A 21,050-nucleotide genomic window follows, 5' to 3' on the forward strand; every position below is an offset into this window, starting at 1 on the left:
GTTTGTCACGAATAAATTTAAATATATTAAACTAATTAAAGTTTGATTCTTGACTACACGCATAAAAGATGATTTCGTTACTAACATCTGCATTGGTAATCGCTTTATCTTGAATGAGATTAACTTCAAATAATAAGTTGGACAACAACACCTTTTAAAGCATACAAAACAGGAGAGATAAATGAAATAAAAACATTATCATTCAGAAGAAAACCAAAATTGTTACTACCTATTCCCGTTTTAATTTTTGCTAACATTACCATTTACCAAACTGTAGCAAGCATAGCCTGACATACAGTAATTTAAATCAGTAATTTCTGCTAAGCTAAATCTATTCGGAGATCACATAAAGATTCATTCTCTTTTTTTTCTTGTATATAACCGAGCATATTTGCTTCCTATGTTGCATTGACGAGTTGAGACACACATTGGCTACACAGAATTGGCCACAGTGCCTATCATTGATTCACCAAAGAATCTGATTTTCTCAAAGAGCAAACCAATGTTTTGTTTTTCGTTTCAGTTTCCGCCACCTCAATTACTTGTACAATAAAACCACACACCTAGAAAGAAAGAAAGAAAAAGACAGAGAGAGAGAGATTCATAGAATGGGAATGGCAGCATAACAAGAAGCTTAGCAAACCGTTGGTGGCGCTTGGGATAGCAATTGGCGGCGACTGGTTCCATCAATCAACATTGGGAATCTGAGACCCAATTTCAAATTCAAACCAATCTCTCAATCAAACTTCACTTATTTAATCCTTCCAACTCATGCACTTTCAACATGTTCACACAGCTTCAGGGTCTTAGAAAGTTCTGATCTTTCACCTTATTCCCCTTCAGTTGCAGGTAGGTTTTGTTTCTTTGGCCTCAAACTCTTGTGGGGTTTGACATTTGGATTCAAAGTCAAGGTCTTTTGCCTCATCGTGTCATGGCCTTTTTTTGTTTCTTAACAACTTGGGGTGTTTGGTGTGGTTCTTCTTCTTCTGATCACAAGTTCTTGTTTTTTTCTCGATTTGAACGACTGGTTACAACTTATTTGCGATTCGAATGATCAGGGTCTTAAGTATCATACCCTGACTTTTCTTTTTTGCTAAATTCATCAAGTAAATCACGATTCAATGTTCTTTCTTCTACGAGTACTATTACTATCCATGTAATGCTCCACTCTTTGTGAATTCGTATAATGTTTGGCACTGTTTCATCCTCCCTTGATTTCAAGTATTAGATCAATTCTGGTGCTCATTTTTTTTACGGGTCAGCATTTTTCTTCTCTTAATATTATAAAGGTTATTGAGTAATTATATTTGAACAATGGATAAAAGCAACATTAATCTGCATTGCTAAGTGCAATTTCTGTCCGATCGTTGTCCTATTTATACAGAATTCGTTTTTGTGTTGGAATGTTTCAATCTAGACTATCACTATACGATTAACTTGAATGTAACTTGATCCCATTTTGTGCTTAAGTTTCAGGATTGGCACATAATAAATCAGTATGCGGGACAGTGAGAAGAAGTTAAACAACAAAGGATCTAAAAAATCCAGTCCTTTGAAGGTGCGTAAGAAGGGCCAAGGGAAGAAGGAAAAAGTGAAAGTGGGATCAAAATCTCACACAAAAAATGCTGGCACTGATATATCAAGGAAGAGGGTCATCTCTTCTCTCAAGGTCAAAGGGCCACGTAAGGATTCTTCAGATAAGAAATTGATTACTGGAAAAAAATTGCCTATGAAGAACAAAAAATCTTCACAGAAGTCATCCTCAAAGTTACAAGGCAAAAAAGCTTCTCTTAGCTCTAGAAAAGAGGGGGGAGATGCTGATGGGGCGGTAAAGCTTCAAAAAATGAAGAGGAAGAGAAAGAAGAAAAGGCCAAGGAATAATGTGGATCTTGATGATCCTTCACGCCTACAGAGGAGAACAAGGTATCTTTTAATCAAAATGAAGCTAGAGCAGAACCTTATTGATGCTTACTCTGGAGAAGGTTGGAAAGGTCAGAGGTATGGGATACTTTTTAATTGATTTTTGCTATTGTTATTATAAGAAATGCATGCTCTATGTTACTTGAAATTTATCACATGAAAAATTTAGGGGACTATATCATTTAAAGGAATTATAAGTATATAAATGGCTGGTTTATTTAGTATTACTTAAATTGAATTTGGCGATATCAGGAATTTTTATGTACTCGTTTAAGTTGAATTTATGTTTTCCATGAAAAACTTGATATGGATATGCTATATGGTTGATTATAAACCAGGATGGTTTTCTTTCTCCAAACATTTTGCATGGAAAACAGCTTGCGGCAATGCAGTGTGATCTTATCTGAAAACAATTATTAGTTATTTTGACCCAACACTAGCCCTTGACAAATAGCACTGTGGCTCATGATTATTCTTTTTTGCATTGATGGAAATTCCTTTCACAGTCGAGAAAAGATTAGGCCAGAAAAGGAGCTACAAAGAGCAAGGAAGCAGATTTTAAAATGTAGACTTGGTATTCGTGATGCCATTCGCCAGTTGGATTCTCTTGGTTCACTGAGTAGCATTGAAGATTCTGCCATTGCTCTAGATGGATCTGTTTGCCATGAACATGTGAGAAAGTATCAACACTTTGAATACTTCATTGCATTTAAATGCTTTCTGTACTCTTTCCATTTTAATACTTGTGAACCTGCTTCTCACCTTATCTTATTTTGCTAGCGATTCATTTTCTGAAGTTTAGCCGTATGAAGTGACAAGGTTCAACATATTAGAAACTGTATATTCACTTTTCTATTTTCCTACATCTAGATATTGTGTGTAAAGTGCAAGGTGCATGAAGAACTTCCAGATAATGATATTATACTATGCAATGGTAAATGCGAGCGTGCTTTTCACCAAAAATGTCTAGACCCTCCTTTGGACACCGAAAATAGTGAGTTCCCTAAGATGCTTTTCAAGTTTTCTGTTAAGATGCAACTTCTTGTGCGTTGACTACATTAAATAAAATTGCAGTTTCTCCTGGAGAGCAGGGTTGGTTTTGTAAATTTTGTGAATGTAAGATGGAAATACTGGAGGCAACTAATGCTCATCTTGGAACTCACTTCTCGTTGCACAGTACTTGGCAGGTTTTTAACCTAATAATCTCTTACATCATCTAGTTTTCTGTTTTCATCTCTCTCTATATATATATATCATCAATTTTAAATTTTATAAAATATAAGTGCATGTGTAACAAAACATGTATACATGAGAATGTACTCGCTCAATTTTCTCATCAACTGTTATTTGTTAGACTTTGTTCTCTAAATTTTACTTCTCACTTTAAAGAATCCAAATCCATATATTCCTATTGGTTCAACTAATCCTTTCGCCATAATTTAAGGATGTATTCAAAGAAGAGGCAGCTATACCTGATGGTGAGATTGCATTACTAAATCCTGAACAAGAATGGCCATCAGATGATTCCGAAGATGATGATTATGACCCAGAGAGGAAAGAAGACAGCCACAATATCAACATAGAAGGAACTAATGATAGTGCATCTGAGGATTTAAGCAGTTCTACCAGTCTGTGTTCTTCTGATGGTGAATGTTCTCCAATAGATGGTGTCAGTCATGAATATTTTTCTGTCAATAGCAGCATAGATTCTGATGAGTCTGAGGACAAAGCCTGTGGGCGTAGGCAGAGAAAAGCTGTTGACTACAAGAAACTTTATGATGTAAGTATATGAAGTTGTGTTTCAGAAAAGCAAATTGTAGTTCTCAATTTTGAAGCTACAACTTCAGCAATGGTATAGAAGTTACAAATTACTGGCCAAATGTTGATTATCTTAAACTTTGAGGCTGACATTTTACCAGTCTATTTACAGACATACACTGTTCTTTCTCACTGGAAAAATTATCCCTATATCTATTTTAATGAATTGGGTTGGTAAATATTTCTGTCACCTTTATAGGCTTTAGTGAATTGATTTAAAACATGTATTGCCAAATAGATGTGTCACTTATCCTTGGATGTGGTGTAGACAGATAATCATTATTCATGGAAATACTACTAAAAAATAATGTTCCTGATTTTGTTTGCTGTCCTAATTTGAGCATAGTTTAGATCATGCAAAAGAAGTTTCATTCGAGCTCATCTTTTTCAGGAAATGTTTGGGAAAGATGCGCCTGCCTATGAACTATTGAGTGAAGATGAAGACTGGGGTCCTGGCAAAAGAAAGCGAAGAGAAAAGGAGTCTGATGCTGTTGATTCTCTTATGACTTTGCATGAAAGTGAGAATAGGCATCCCAATAATGAGCACAACATGACAAGTAAAGATTCTTCAAGCATAAAGATCAAAAGGCATTGTTTTAGGATTCCACGTGATGCAGTTGAGGTACTACCAGAAACACTTGGTCATTTTATTTATAAAGGAGTTGTATGTGCTTTAATTTATCTCCCTTCTATCTTCTTATGAAATGAGCCAGAGGCTTCGCCAAGTTTTTGCTGAGAACGAACTTCCTCCAAGATCTATAAGAGAGGGTCTTTCAAAAGAGCTGGGCCTTGACACCGAGAAGGTGATGACTTTCGTCTATCTTCATTTGAATTAGCTTATGAAGTTGTATTTACTTTCGTCCCCATAGTTATTCCAATTACTTTTGTCTTGATCTTTTTGCATGTCTCAAAACTCTCTATTTGTTCCGACTTTCAGTTACTAACTTGTGCTAGAAAATGCAGGTCAGCAAATGGTTCAAAAATGCACGTTACTTAGCACTTAAAAACAGAAAGGTGTGGTGCCACATTTTGATCTCTCATTGTCCAATTTATGCAAGTTTATTTTGTCTTCCACGATTTTTACCAGAAATTATCCCATGTGTAGCCCTGTCATCCCTTCTATACATCATCTAGTTGTTTATAAAAGTGTTTAAATTTTACTTTCTCTGCTTGTAAAATTGATCTTAAACAATGTCAAGCTTTGACTTGAAGAGCTGTGGTAATTTAGATTGCAATAACTAACATCATTTAATATGCATTGCCTGATAATTAAAAACAGCTAGATGCCTTGAAAATTATATGATAAAATTTCTTATCTTCATGCCTTGTAAATTATAAATATTTTTGGAAGATATTTCCTTTGTGTGTTGCACGATCAGAAATTGTCTAGTCCTTGGAATTTGCGATGAACTCTAATTTGAGGGGATTTTGTTCAGCATCAAGCAGAAGGAGTAGCAGATCAGCTTCAGAGTATCACTTCTACAAAGAACAGATTACAAAAACAGGAGAATGTCGATCCTTTGAAATCAAAGACCCCAAAAATTACTAGGACACATTCCCAGAAGGATGTTAAAAATGTCAATGGAAGAAAGAAAATGAAGTCATCTAACAAGAAAAGACAACCAGAAATTCCTCCACCTCCAGGAGAAAATGGCAAGAAGGTGCTTTTCTAATAGTGTCATGTTCTATTAGCATTGAATGCTAATAAGAGTTTCAAAGAGAGCATTTTTTTCTCAGACACTTGAAGAAAGGAGGTCCCATGTTTGTTAACATTTTTCATTATATAGTTTTTTGCACTTGTAATTCTTTTGGATTGAGAAGGACCCAGTTAACAAGTTTTCACTTTTATTTCCCCTTCAGGACTTTATGGAGATCAGTGATGATGTGAGCTTGAAGAAACTGTTGAAGAAAAGAAAGAAGAGGTTGATAAATTTTACGTTTGGAGGAGACTCTCAGTTGGCAGAGTTGGAATTTGAAAGACTAAGCGAATTGAAGACTAAAGTAGATAGTATGAAGCAAAAATTAACTGCAATTCAAAATTACAGAGTTAAGGGTTCACCCTATTCGAATGAACCATCCATTGTATATGTACCCACAGCTGTGTTAAGGGAAAAGGTTGAATGATAACTTTAATTGAAAAATGCACAGTGGGGGAATACATGATTTGTAGTTAGTTCCTGTCTTTCCTTTGTAGTATTCAAAGAAAGGAACTGTTTTGAAGTTAATGATATTAATACTTGTCTCACATCACTTGGTATTAAATATTAATGATATTGGCTTGCTCAAAGCCACCTTCAGTATGAATGATACTCCGCGATGTTGTTATTCCATAGAAAAACAGACATTCACGTTGACTTAGTCAAAGCCCTTCACCCACACATAGCAAACATAATTTAATTAATTAATTATAAAATCGTACGGAACTTGTTTTTTACTAACAAACTTGTACCCTTTCGTGGGAGTTCATAAGGGATGTAACATCAAGAAGAGAACAAGAAAATGTTTCACTGGCTACCGCTTGTGCTCAGCTTCAAATAAAAAAAATGGTTAGTGTGTTTATGGTAGCAGTGCGTCATGTGTAATGTGTAAATTGCTTTTGTTTCTGCAGTGTGAATGAAGTAAAAGTTATATTGCTTCCAATTTTTCACAGAAAGGAAACCCACTGCGAAACATGTAAGAGTTGCTTTCAATGTTGATCCTTGTGTTTCTGGTTAAAATACTAAGTACATGCATATAGCTTAACCTTTTGGATGCATTTTAGAATACACCTTGGAACTTTGGCAGTTTTCCGAGAATCTCAGACACAAAGGAATAATCGACACTGATGAGTTGTAAGGGCGATGTCACCAAAGTACATGAGTTATATATAGAACTGTTAAATTTTTGGTAGATCCTGTAGATATTGATAATATGACCTTCAAAAGTCTTTAAATAAATCTACCATCATTATGTAAAAAAAATTATCTTGATCATCTAAAAGTTGTTCGCATTTTATATAACACACTAACTAAACATCTTAACAATGATGGCAAGAATAAGAACGTGTCAATCCCCGAATAGACCATATCACCATAACTATGAATTACGTACTACGTATACAATAAAATGAAAACTTACTCACCTTCAAAAAACAAATATTTAACAAAATTAAGAGGCTTAAATTCCGTTTGGCAATTAGCATGAACTTAATCCAGTAAGATTCATTTCAAACGGCAACCTTTGATTCATCTTTCAAATCATACATGAATAATCAATACATGAAGTTGATTTTTCGAATTATAAAGCCCGGTATGACATTTAATAACAGCATCAACCCGCCCACAATGCTATGGTAGCACAGATCCTCAGGTCATGACGGATAACCACATCAGCAACTGTCAGCAAATATTAGAAGACAAAAAACAAATTCAAACCACAGGATTAGTAACAAACAACTTTCAGCCACAAGTAATTAAAAACCTTGTACACAAATAATGAGAAGCAACCTATTGATATATATATATATATATATTGAAATAGAACTTCATGCCACCAACCTAGTGATATACAAATTAAACTTCATTCCTGACGTGCTAGAGGCCTGTGTGGCTTTGGAGCTGAGAAGAAATTAAAAGAGCATAAGTATTATTACTATGGACTATATGGACCACATATCAACAGTATCTGAAAGCTTTAGAAGGTTATGTGCTAGTTACAACAGATAAAAATAACTTACCGTTGGGATTTCCTTGCTCATAGAATGTTCGAAAGAGAAGGACAGCTTCTGATGCCATTATACGTCCAGTACATTTGAAACACTTTCCGGATGGAACTTCACTATTAATTAGAAGAAAAATAAGAATTATTTATTTACATACATTAGTGAATGTAGCGAACAAACATAAGAAAGGACAACAATAAAACATCCATTCAAAAGATTGCAAGATGTAACAATAATTTAACTAACAAAGTAAAAATAATAGTAGTAAATAACTTGCAACCAACAAAATAAAAAAAAATAAAAAAAAAGATCAAGACAAGGCTTGCATAGATGGTGCTGAGTTAAGAGACATACTTATTGAGCGGTGCAGTGTTACTTAAATGCAATGACAGTATCGATCCACAGCCTCCGAATTTATCATTTGAACAGCCATAAAATACTTCCTTTATACCTGAAATAATACACAAACAAATGAATTAGAAAGGACAGCATAAAGAGTGCAAATGTTATCCATCGATCAACTGAAGACTTGAAGGAGCATACCTAAAATTGATAAAGCAGATGCACACATTATGCATGGTTCACAGGTAACATAAAGGCTGCAGTTTGAGAATTTTTCAGCAACTTCGGACATTGAAAGTCCATGTTTCTGCCACTGCCCGAGAAGCACATCTATAGCTTCCATTTCTGCATGCCTTGTAGCCTGTAAAAAAGTATTGAATAATAATAACAGAAATTCATGAATGATAAAACAATTACAGTAATGAAATTGAAGAACAACCAAAGAAAAGCGTGATTAAAGACTATAAAGCTTTGGTGTGAAACATGTAATAACTGTTACTGAGTTGTGTAAGAAACAATGAAAGTTTCTTATCACATGTTTGATAACATAAAATTTGACTAGAACAGTCAAATATTTTTCTTTACGATTTAAAATGAAAGTACTTAACCAAGAATCACATTCAGGGCCATCAAGGACTAGGTGAAAACAAATATTAACAAGTCATGTGATCGCTCACCCAAGTCCATAAAACCAATAGCAGAATGCCAAAAGATCACATGTAAATTCCATGCAAAATAGAAAGCTATTACCACTGAAAGCAATTTATTTAAGTTAATGTTTTCAACTAACAAATCTTCCACATTTTCTATATGTTTTGTGTCATTGAAAGAGTATGCTGTATGTTTATAGAAATTAATAATTTATGGTTTTTAAGGCCAGACTAGAAAGGGTTAAATCAGTTTTCACTATATGGCTTTTTTAAGAATAAATTTAATGGCACTTCTAATGATTATAAATATTCTACACAAACCATATTGGGGGCTCAGTTAACTTCTCTATCATGTACAGGGGCATATGAGACAAGCTTCATATTTCTCATTTTTCAGTATAAATTCTCCTTCCCATGTGGCCTTCACAACTGTTGAGATGAATAGACAGCGAATACTTATTCTATGCTAATAATGCCTCTATAACAAATAACACTTTCATGCTATAACAAATAATACTTCTTCATTAGTTTCAGAGCCATAATACAATTTTAAATTTTCACTTGCAATTTGATTCCCAATTTTACTGTGAAAAAATGTCAGCTAATAATGCCTCTATCCAAGAAAAATAAACTTACAGAAGCCAAATATCATAAATGAAGGTTTCAGTAGACAAGCATAGCATTCAAAAGTAACCCATAGTTACAAACAACGAATAGATTATTAAAGGAGCAGCTAAATATAAAACAAAATGAAAACAGAAAAGACGTCATTGATCAAATTACATTTCGTGTCTCGGTAGTTCGATTCCTGCCTGAGGCTATAACCTTGCCATCCTCAACAATTACACATCTGGCAACAAATAATATAGTTCACACAGAGTAAACAATGGCAATAATGCTCTATCCAATTGCAAATTACACTTCCAATAGTATGAAATTGTGAAGGTAACTTACCCAACGGGCACTTCAAGAACATCCAAAGCTAACTTTGCCTGTCACATAAAGTAGAGCAAAGGTAAGAATGAACATTTGAAGGTAGACTATGTAAGGAAAGCACAATGAACGTATAAAGATGTTTTCAGAGCAGTACCTGTTGTATGGCGAGCTCCATGAATGCAAGGGTCTCGGATGAGGTCATCTTGAGGCGATGCAGAGACAAAGAGGAAAAGGGGTGGGTGATAACTCGTGAATACTTTGTTAAGATTTGATAGTTGATGTTCTCTTTCTAATATGGTATTGGAATTGGGTAGAAGTCTGGATGTGGGGGAGGATATCAGTTGGGCAATGCATCAAATACTTGGTGGGCAGCTATGATGAAGGAGGATCAATACGGCCCAAATTGATACCAATACATATAAATCATCAGATACAAATTTTAAGGTGACTTGAAGCTGTCATGGAGTATAGCATCGTGTGATGAGTGTTATTCTCTGCTTTTGGGTTGTTTTCCTTTCCTTTTATCTTTTGTACCCTCTGTTGACTTTTGGTGCACATCTTGTGCGTTTTCAATCTCAGCCTTAGATTTGTTTTAAAAGAAATGAATGGACAGGATTCATTCACATAATTTCCTCATGTCTTTTTTTCCACGGGAGTGAGTTACATTAGCCAACTTTTTTAGATCTGGATTTTCTAGATTTGTTTCTTTAGTTATTTTGTTAGGATTATCAAACTTAGATCTGCATATTGGTTGTCGTATTTGATGCATTTTTGTATTGAGATGTTGGTTCTTGTTGGATCTAAAATTGTCGTATTTGAATTGTTTTAAGTTTTTAATAGTTTTAAATTTTGAAGTAAATATTAATAACTTTTTGAGTTTTTAATCTTTTAAAATATTTAACGGACATTTAAGTGACTTGACGACAATTATTTTAAATAAATTTTTTTAAATATCAAGAATGAAACAAATAATAAAATAAAATTATTAGGAACCTATAACGGAAAAAAAAAATATGTTAGTTAAACTTAGAGATGACAACAAAGCCAATTTTGGGAAAATCTATACCAACTATCCGCCCATTACTTATTGGTATCCTTTTGAAAATTATCCACATAATTTTTTATATTTGTGGGTATCCATGATACTAATGGATAATTCAAATTAAAAAATATATAAAAAGTTTGATTATTTTAAAAGATACTTTATCAAATAGACCCTTTATTTGCTATTGAATTTAAAAATTAAATTATACTATTTTTAAATCTGTATGTGAAGAAATCATATTTTGTATAATAAATAGACCCTTTTTTTGTGAAGATTTTGTATTTTATATATATATATGATAGTTTACAATTTAACGGGTAACAAGTACTTGCGGGTACAGATATTATGATATCTTATCTTATCTATTAACAAGCGGTAGAAAAATACCCTATCTTATCTACTATGATATACCATAAATCTTCTGTCCATGGCCAATTATATTAGCAACAAAATAGTGGTGGAGAAGAGTGGGTGCCAATAATGGTGAAAAGGTGACAAATGGTATTTGGGCATTGATAGTAAAGGCCGAAAGAAATTTTGAAGGTGCCAATGTCAATTCTCAACTCGGAATCGTTCTCTTCGGGGTGTGGTGTGGGCTATTGCTTTGTGCACTTCCAAGTTACTTCCAGCACTCTCTTTTGTTTTTTGAAATGACCAATTCAAAATGTAAAATTACATTTGGAAATACAAGAAGCAACAACCTGTGGTGTGGTAGTGTTGTTGTAACATTTCCACTGCACCACTATTGTTTCTACATTTCCATTAGGCTAAAATCTGAATATTTTGAATTTTATAAAGACGAAAAATATATTTTAATCTAAAAAAATAATACAAGTTTGACTTGTTTTTCTTCATAATCTATCTTTTAGGTGTAATTTTGAACTATATCAATTCAGCTAATATAGAGATAGACATTAAAATAGATATGTTTTCGGCTTTTCAGTCCGGTTTTAAATCCAGTACATCACCAAAAAAGACATAACCATTGAAAAACCTTCGAGTAAGGTATTACGATAAGGATCACTTAAAAATAGGCTTGGGTATATAATAGATGTAACTTTGGGCCCAAAATTGGATTAAATATATGTATGTATATTGTCTCAAGCATAAAGAATGTAGCTTTGTAGCATATGATATGATATGAAGCGCTAAGGTAAAGTTTGTAGTAGTTAATGTTTATGATTCGATTCTAGATACTTAATAATCGCATATTGGAATAAACCATCAATGCCTAGATTGAAAAGTATGGGAGTGGGATTGATATATTTTGAAGGTGGTGGATTTTTCCTTTTTTGTAGGATTTTTGTAACAGCCACATTTTTCTTTGTACATGGATATTTTGAAAATAAAAATCATATTTGAATTGTAAACAAATGTCTCTGGATAAATGGCCAACTCAACGGTCAAGTTGATTTCCTTTTACCTTTCATCGCTGCATGTCAAATCATCATAAATTCATCATCACATTAAGAAATCTGTAAAGTCGTATCAATTACAATACCCAACAATCACCGTTAACTTTTGTTGTGGGCTAGTTTTTTTTGTCCTCTTGATAACGGATGTCAGAGCCATGGCTATCCTTTGCCTTCAACTTAGAACTCATTAACACGAAGACTTCGGGTTCCTAATTAAAGTGGAAGGGAAGAAATAACGCGTGCGTTATTAATAATTTTATTTGGTAGTAGTATTACTTTGCTTACGAGAATGTATAGACCACATGGGGACGAAGAATCTCCCTGAAGCCATAACGCGAAGAAGAGAATCAAGTGCAATAGAATCTTAGGTAATTTGCTTGGACTAGTTCGTTGCTTATCTCATCCAGCAATTTCCCCCATATCTTCTAGTGAAGAAGAACCCAAAAAGTAAAGGTTACAAAAAATATAGATAAACTCTCTTTTCCTTTTATTTATATTTTCTATTTTAAAAGTAGAGTCCCAAAAAGCATGTGTTTTACTGCTCCTACATACTATCATCAGTGTGCATTTGCGCTAGAATTGAGCCTCCTAACAAATCGTCCCTGCCACATCACAAACAAGTTACACGTGTTATTACCTCCTCAAGTGTGTGTGTCAAACATAAATGAAGCCATATTTCACAATCTGATTTCTTAAGAAAACGATCAAGTTACGATCTCTTTCCATCTAGTTTTGAATCTCCCCCTTTCTCGTTTTTTAGTTAGATATGAATTTTTCGTCCTAGTTCTGGCGTCGAGGCTACCGTGTTCAACCATCATCACATCACAATAGAATTATAGTATAATGCCGACCAAATTTTTTTACATGGGAATATATTGACAAAACAGTAACTTTTTCTTTATTTATTTATATTATTATTATTGGGCGTAATATAATGATGAGAGAATCTGAAGAGAATATTATGAAAGTGCAACCAAGACATGCGTTTGGACCTTCTGATGAAATTAAAGAGGAAAACCTAAACATTGGCAGTGGCAGGGTATCAAACTAGGTGAAAAAATAGATAGATCCTCAAAAGTTGGACAAAGTGACCAACCACCATAAACGTGGTCCACTATCCATAACAAAAAAAAAAAAAAAACTGTGACGCACGCACCCACCTCATTATCCAATTATCATCACCAAATCAAAAAGCAGATTTCCCTTTTTCTTTTTCTTTTTTTTTTTAATCTGACATAAATCAAGTTTCTTCAAGTGTCCTCAACTCAACTGTGAACTGACTCGTACCTTCATTCTGGGCCGTCGATCTGCGTTGACTTTCCTGACCTGGTACCTGATCTTCTTCGAGAAGAGGCGCGTTCGCCGCTTCTCCTTGTAGCGCAGCACGCTAGCTTCTCTCACTCCTCCATTGTCCCACAACAAATCAATTTGCGACAGCCGCGCCTGCCTCCCACAACACCAAAATAAAACAAAATCGTTAATTATTCACTACTCACGCACCATACCCTCCTACCGTGTACCACTCACAATTAAATCGTGACAACCCCGACATTATGTTCTTTTAAATAATTATTATAATTATAATAACGCCACACCGTGACACAAAATAACATGCTCCGCCCAAGACAAATTTTCCTAATACTACAAGACAACAATAAAATGATTTGAAACCCATTCAATTAAATGTTACTACAACTCCAATGGAGAACTTTATTTTTAAAAACATACCACCATCTTGAAAAGTAAAGTAAAGAGGAATGAAGCAAGACATGCATGAAATACTTTACTATTTCCGTTTCAAAAGGTTCGATTCCCATACTCCACGTGATTAAAAATGCTAACCAAGGAGTTAAACTCCAAACTTTTTTATATTTTAATTAAAATAAAGCTTTTCGCTAAACACGTTTTTGTTTCCTCATAAACCTGCGAATACAGAGTATTAGTTATTGGAACTTACAGTGACGTCATTTCCCGGCACGTCGGCTAGGGGACTGTCGTCGGAGAACGGTGTTCCGCGGTCAGACCAAGCGTTCCGAACGTCGTCGTAATTCAATTTCAACATCAAACCCTGTTTCGGTTTGGGCAATTCCGCGTTCTTCAACTCCACGACGACCGTTTTCTCCGCCGGCGTGGCCACCTTCTTCTTCTTCTTCATCTTCTTCTCGGCGGCCACGGGCGGAGGCTTGGTGTTAATTTTGGGCGATATTGAAAGAATATCGACGGCCGGAAAATTCCACCAGTTTCCGTCTTCGACGTGGCGGAGAGCCCTAACACGGGGTCTCGGGAACTCCAATTTCCCGTCAAAAGGCATAATCCAGGGCAAGTTACTAACGGCGTCGTTTGAGACCTCTTGGATACTGCTCCCCATGATGCTATCGATCCCTTCTTCGATTTCCTCATCGAGAATCGATTCCGCGTCGAGGCTCTCTTCGCCGTCATCGTTCAATTCAACTGAATTGAAATTCACGATGGAGCTTATCTCGCCGGGGCTCTCACACGCCTTGTTATTATTATTCTCCTTCTCCTGCACGCTCACCACTTTGGGCCTCTCCATGATGGGCTTCGGGCCCGTTTGGTCCAAAAGAAAACACGACGCCGTTCCGTCGAAGACTCTGAACGGCAATAACGGCTCCGAAGACTCGTAATCGAAATTCTCCGATGTGGGCCTCGAGAATTTGCCTTTGCCCTGCGTCTTGAGGTTCTTCGTGGAGAACAAATTCGGGTACGCGGTGGAGAGAAGCGCCGCGGCTTCGTTGTAGGTTTGGTTGGGTCGCTTCCGCGGTGTTCTGGGTTTCTTAGTTGAGATTGCTAGCGGCGAATTGCTCGATTCGGAGATTGTTGAGGAAGGTGAAGAAGATGTGTGCGATGTGAAAGTAGATGAAGATGGAGATTTAACGAATTCGAAATCGAATCCATAGGTTCTTCCCCCGGCTCCACTCAAACACGAAGAAGACATTGTATATAATCGGGAATTTAGATTGTTCAGAATTGGAGAGGCATGGAGTTGAACTTGAACATAGGCTTGTCACTTCTGTGTTTTTGTTAAAGGGGGTGCAAAACCCTAAACCCAGAAAGTACAAGCAACAAAAGTTATTGCCTTTTTTATAAATAAAAAATGGGGAAATGAAGAAAAGGCCAAGAGGGTTGGGAATATAATAGACAGAGAGTAGAAGCAAGAAATAGAACGCTCCAGAGGAGAATCGTGTAAAATAAAAATCTGGGACTTGCTATTTTATGACTATTACCAATTATGTGAAAAGGTTGTTCGTAGGGTAGCTAAAGCAGGCAGGTATCTAAAAACACGGCATTGATTGATTCCGAAACCTGAAAAGAGAAACTGGAATTGGTGTCTGTTGAATAAGGAAGTAGTAGTACTGTGAATAAGGGAAAGGTGGCCAATAAAATGGGATTGAAGTGTATGAAAGCTGAGCAGTGTTAAATTCAGTAACAGAGAGAAAGGGAGTCACGAGGCGAAGCAGATAAAACTAAAAGGGAAAGACCCGTTGGGGTCCCTGTATGTATGTATGTATAAGCCCACCGACTGTGTCACTTGGTGGAAGAGAGAGAAAGAGAGGTTGGGGTTTCGAAATTCACTCACACACACACACTCTCTCTCTTGACACTTGCAGTGGAGGAGCTGGAGCAGTGGAGATGAGAACGAAGGAAGAGACAATGCTCAGTTTCTCTGCTGTTCCTAATGTGGGACCACTTGTATTAAGCTTATTAGTTTTTCTTAGTTTCTCTGTCTTTTACCTCTTCAATTATTTTACCTTGTTCTTTTACTATAATATCCCTCTCCCCTTTCTGATTTCTTAGCTTGTCCTTTTTTTTTTCTTTAAAAAAAACCCACTACTTTTAGGATCTGTTTCATCCTTTTTCATTTATTTTTCAAAAAAACAATTTAACATTACTCAACAAGTAATTTTTCATCTGCAATTATTAAAAATTGTTTAAAAAATAAGTGTTTAGAATAACCGAAATAGGGAACAAACTTTAAAAGAGCAGAAATGTATTTGAAAGGCAAACACTTTTGAATATGTTCAAGAAATTAACAAATTATATAATATAGAAATATATTCTTAAAAATAGTAAATAAAGAAGGTCTAGAGTAAGTGGGTGTGATGAAAATTGAAGACAGAGGTGATGGAATGAAGCACTGCTTTTTGGAAAATACTATAACCATGCAATTAACTTGCTGAGCCGGCCACTGTTTAATTATTATTTGTATTAAATCATATTGGTGTGCCTTTCACATTCATAAATAAATGCATTTAGCTACCACTTATTTGTGTCGCAGGATTTGCTACCAAACCGTCCATTAAAATGAAATAATATCATTCCTCCTGATATATTTCTACAATTCGATTGATTCAATAAAAATTAGACTTGTGTGAGAATTTTTTATCGAGAAGAAATTGCACAAATATTAAACAATATCTTTTGCTTGTCTCTTAAGAAGAAAACGAATATCTGTATGATTTATTTTTTTGTCGTTTGAGATAATAGAACTAAAACTTTTCATTCATGATTAAGATGACTGAAATTCAAGTAGTTTTCTTGTAAGGGTTGAAGTTGGGCAAATTGGTAAATTGATTAATGAAAATCTTACTAAGTATGGCCGTGACAGACATGGATGTGTACCTACAGGATTATTCCATACCTTACCTCCTGCAAAAGCTTATTTTGGGTATATGAAAAAAGGGGCTCCTTATCTGGTGACGGGGCACGATTTGATTGGACGATCAAGATTTTGGGGCTTACATGGCATGGCTTTTATGGGTAAGTGTTGCACAGTTATTCACGTGTATCAAGAAAAGAGGTGGGGTTTTGGATGTGTTTGATTCCAACACTTTTGGTGTCTTCCGCATTCCATCTGTGGCACTTAAACATGCTACGCTGGCCTTATTACCATCAACGACTCCTCATTACCATTTTCAAAATCTAGTGTTTTCTTCCACAAGCTTATGGATTACCAAGTTTTTATCCACTCTGCGCTCCACACCGTACCATTGTTCTGCTATAGCCAACAAATGCAAAAATAAAAATTGATACTTAATTGTTCAAGAGATATTTAATTTAGACTTTAGAGACACTCAGGGAACATCGAGTTTCCTCGTATACGTAATAGTTTGTGAAATATCTTACTCAACAATTAGTACTTTAGCTTATGTATGGTAAAAGACAAATATTTGTTTTTATATAATTAAATTTTATAACAAAATAAATATTTTTAAGTATATATATATATATATATATATATGCTTGAATAAATGAATTATATGTTGAATTTACAACGAACAATTTACATTGTAAATATGAAGTTATTTTTAATTACTCACAATATTTAAAAAATATTGAAATTTAATTTAGAGATAAAGATGGAACAGTTTGAGATTATGAAGAGATATTTATTAAATGTTTTAAAATTTATGCTAGACTTTGCACATCATTTGAATAAAAAATCAATGTAAAAAATAACTAGTGTAAAATGTTTCGTGAATCTTATTTTTATCCTTCTAAAGTGATTACATTTTCAAATAATACATGTTCACTTTCACGTCATATCATCAAATTTATTATTAAAATGGAAAGAAAAAAGAAGTTCACCTTCAACCAAATTAATCACTTTCCAATTTCCTTATTGCATTCCTTTTAACATTTGATATGCATAAGAGAATCAAAACATTGTTATTCCGTGACAAATCCTTCTTGTAATTAGCACTGTAACTACGATTGACCCAATAATTAGCACTGTAACTAGGGGTGAGCAGAAAATCCGTGACCGTTCGAAACCGATGCACCCGAGGTGATTAAAAAGTTAAACGGTCAGGTAAATTTTGGTCACTGGATTTAAACTGTGACCAAACTCGACTGTTTATGAAGTTGATTTAAAAACTGATATTGCAACGAGACCACTTGATATTACTACTTCCCACCCGTCACACCTATACTCCATATTAATTATGACTCATCAATCATCCCAATGTCCAGATTTCAAACTCTCTTATTCTCACTTTGCCATTTACCTATTACGTTGCCAACTCACAAATCACAATTATAATGGTAATTTACTCATATTTGAGTTAATTAATGAAATTGATAATTTTTTTGTATATTTAAAATTGTTTTACATGGACAATAATTTTATTGAAGATAAATTTGAGGAATTCTGTCTCCGTGACCAGAATTGGATCTGGAATTTCTACTTCTACATGCAACACCATTGAAATCCTGCAAAACCAGCCACCATACTCTACCATCAACATCCTGCAAAATCAGCCACACGCATTCCCTGTTACTCGTAACCTCGTTGATGCCAGGTGAGTTTCCATGGACATAGAGGTGCCACTCTTTCACTCCCTTTACACTTACGTACGGAAGATTTTGGTCGATTGAAGGCATTTAGGTCTGAAACCATCTGTAACCGACCGATGCTCAGGCCTAACTGTAACCCATAATAGAAAAGACACAATAAGAAAATGCAGTGAAAATGGAAATATGTGTTTAGAGAAATAAAACCTTGTTAGTACATAATTTTAATAAATTAAAGAAACGTCAAGGAGAGTTTTGTTGATGAGAAAAAGTGATCAAACAACAAGAAACAAAGAACCACAGCTCAAAAAAGGAATCAATAATAGGTTAGAGGAAACACAAATTAAAGAAGGAATCGAAGGAGAAACTCACAAGTTTCATTTGAAAGAGGGATCGTCGATTATCATTTTCTTAGGTGTAATCAAAGAAGGAGTAACAAGGGTATGTTTGGTACAAAAGATAGAGAAATTGAGAAATTGAGTAGATAAAAATAATAATGAAAGAGTAAAAAAAGATGACAAATAAAGTAATAAGTAAAGTTATTTGGTTGAAAAAAAATAGCAAAGAAATAAAAAGATGAGTTGAAATAAGTAAGAAATATTACATATGGATCCTATCATTTTTAAACTTATTTTCACCTTAATTTTTTTCTCTATAAAACAACCAAAAATATATTATTATTTTTATCTTCTAAACCAAACACAAGTTTTAAGTCATAGTTGAGTGATTTGTGAACATAGGTTGGGCACCACTAACACATGAGATTAATAATAATACGATAATAGAAAAAGCAAAGGCATTTGGGTTAAGTTGCTCGAATTTCGTATGACGTACCAAACTTAATAGCAGACCGAGATGTTTCATGGTTTGTCACATTCAACTTTGAATTAATAAATGGTTTGAATCAACCCAAAAATTTTCCTTTAATTTGGTTTGGTCTGTTATAGTCATTGGGTAGGCTCAAACTTATGATCACTCTTAGATTTACACAATATGTTTACAATAATCAAAACTATTGCTTCAAAATCTAAAGAATAAAAAAATTGTTATAAGATATTGACCGATCATTTACTCAATAATAATACTAGATCAATAGATCACTAATAAGTCAGTAAATCACTTATTAAATCATATAAACTATCATAAATCATAACAGGTTATATCTTTCCCATAAATTTTATAAAGTTTTCCATAATATATTTATAATTTGATATTTGATTTTGCTTCTAAACTAATGAAGGCCTCAACCTTCAACCATAGACGATAAAAGGCACCACCGAGATCCACTTTGCTTTCACAGGAAGAAATTAAAAAAAAAAAAAAAATAGAGCTCAGTCAATATCACTGCTGGTGAGATAAAAAGGTCTTGAGTCATTTTCCTTCTTGGAGCCAATGCTTATATAATGAGAAATAAACAGACGTTGAGTTTCAAACAACCGAAAATACCACTATTTTAACGCATTAAATAAAAACTTAAGAGTTTAGTTAATAAAAAGCTTTGCTACTTGGAGGGCACATGTAATCCTCCAATATTATTATTTTTTATCTTTGTTGACAAAGACTAAATAAATAAATTTTATAAGAAACATATTATTTAACCATAAAGTTTTACACCATTTTTTTTGTAGTAGCTATATCATAATTAAATTTTTATAATAAATAAATTAAACATTGCAAATATAAACATAATTTTTTCGTTTCCACATTATTGGTTTCACCTCTTGCAAATTTGCGATACAAATTCAAGATGAAGATGCTCTCAATCTCTCAATTGCTCCATTACAAATAGAAACTAAAGTAACAATATCAATATCATTTTTTTTCTCATTTAAAGCAAGTTCAAATACGTGTAACCTAATAGGGTTTTTTCCTGAAGTATAAAAGAAACTGAGGGTAGATTTATGGAATACGTATAAGTTTGCAATTGTATAATAAGAATTATTGCGAAATCGTTAGTAGAGACTAAATTACTCACACCTACAAAAGAGTGTGAAAATATAACAAAGATTATACCGTAGAAAAATAATAATAAATATAAGAATTTAACATGGTTCAACAACTCTGTCTACGTCCATATAACCATCTCAAAAAGTATTTCACCATCACAAAAATGATTATAAAATTGTAACATACCCAAATAATATATCACTCTACAAACTCAAGTACCTCACTCAATTGTTACAATAAATGATAATTCACACAAAGACATTTTTCTCTCAACAAAAGTGATTTTATTTCACAATCTTTCTTCCCACACACTCTCTCTTCATGTGTTCATGTGTTGTGTTTCTCTACTAATTCTCTTATCTATTTATAGTGAAGATTGTCACCAACTATAATAAATAAGTTCTCTTGAAAATTGAAACAAAAATAATTTATAATGCATCCATTCAACTAAGATTTATCTAGTAAAATGTAATTTTTGACTTTGTATTTAAGTCACCTAAATCATAGTAATAAAAATCAAATTTCTAATATGTATGTCCCTTATCTTTTGACTTGAAACTCTATAAGAATTAAGAATATAAATTAGAGGTTGGGGGAGAAATTATGATATATTACAAAAATTATTTATTATATAATTTTATTATTTTTAAATAAAAATAAAATATTGAATATTCTTTTGTCAAACGATTGTTTTTTGTTACAATAGTCAAACAAATATTAATATAAAGAACATGTAAAAAATTCGGTGGGTAAACATAATTTGTCTTCCTTCGTATAAAGAATTGTTTTTCTTTTTTTGACGTTGTAAATAGAGTTGTTAAAAGGAATGGATGCGCTGCTCTTTTTTGTTTGCATTTCAGAATCGCATGTCTTTTTCTAATTAAGATATTCTGAGGGAAAATATCTAATTGTATATTTCATGTCGAAATTAAAATATTTTTAAAGAGATATTTATTATATATATA

The 21,050-nt window shown here is 33.8% G+C and overlaps 3 protein-coding genes across 5 annotated transcripts; 1 reads left to right on the top strand and 2 right to left on the bottom strand.

Annotated features, from left to right (window-relative positions):
* Window positions 1-355: 355 nt before the first annotated feature.
* LOC100815437 (pathogenesis-related homeodomain protein) lies at window positions 356-6,038 on the top strand. 3 transcript variants are annotated; one of them, XR_001384062.3, is made up of 11 exons: window positions 356-849; window positions 1,471-1,998; window positions 2,427-2,592; window positions 2,791-2,914; window positions 2,995-3,107; window positions 3,365-3,700; window positions 4,130-4,360; window positions 4,452-4,541; window positions 4,702-4,752; window positions 5,175-5,492; window positions 5,599-5,741. XR_001384062.3 is itself a non-coding variant. In XM_006593448.4 (11 exons), exons 2-11 carry the CDS (start codon window positions 1,499-1,501, stop codon window positions 5,860-5,862), a joined length of 2,100 nt encoding a protein of 699 aa, XP_006593511.1. In that variant the 5' UTR covers window positions 358-849; window positions 1,471-1,498; the 3' UTR covers window positions 5,863-6,038. The 3 variants fall into 3 exon arrangements, 2 of the variants coding, with proteins under 2 accessions (XP_006593511.1, XP_003543734.1); XM_006593448.4 differs by having other exon boundaries at window positions 358-849; window positions 5,175-5,399; window positions 5,599-6,038; XM_003543686.5 differs by having other exon boundaries at window positions 358-849; window positions 1,477-1,998; window positions 5,175-5,399; window positions 5,599-6,038.
* An 837-nt stretch (window positions 6,039-6,875) lies between these two features.
* On the bottom strand, window positions 6,876-9,928 carry LOC100306437 (tRNA-specific adenosine deaminase TAD2). Its single transcript, XM_003543020.5, has 8 exons — window positions 9,521-9,928; window positions 9,385-9,422; window positions 9,214-9,280; window positions 7,982-8,141; window positions 7,793-7,889; window positions 7,454-7,554; window positions 7,275-7,334; window positions 6,876-7,112 (listed from the first exon to the last, which is right to left on the bottom strand). The coding sequence occupies exons 1-7, from the start codon at window positions 9,566-9,568 to the stop codon at window positions 7,297-7,299; spliced, it is 549 nt and encodes a 182-aa protein (XP_003543068.1). The 5' UTR covers window positions 9,569-9,928; the 3' UTR covers window positions 6,876-7,112; window positions 7,275-7,296.
* A 2,364-nt stretch (window positions 9,929-12,292) lies between these two features.
* On the bottom strand, window positions 12,293-15,616 carry LOC100784788 (protein CHLOROPLAST IMPORT APPARATUS 2). Its single transcript, XM_003542961.5, has 3 exons — window positions 13,784-15,616; window positions 13,114-13,269; window positions 12,293-12,428 (listed from the first exon to the last, which is right to left on the bottom strand). Exons 1-3 carry the CDS (start codon window positions 14,780-14,782, stop codon window positions 12,384-12,386), a joined length of 1,200 nt encoding a protein of 399 aa, XP_003543009.1. The 5' UTR covers window positions 14,783-15,616; the 3' UTR covers window positions 12,293-12,383.
* Window positions 15,617-21,050: the final 5,434 nt, after the last annotated feature.

This window comes from Glycine max, chromosome 13 (assembly GCF_000004515.6).
Source record: "Glycine max cultivar Williams 82 chromosome 13, Glycine_max_v4.0, whole genome shotgun sequence".
NCBI lineage: Eukaryota > Viridiplantae > Streptophyta > Magnoliopsida > Fabales > Fabaceae > Glycine > Glycine max.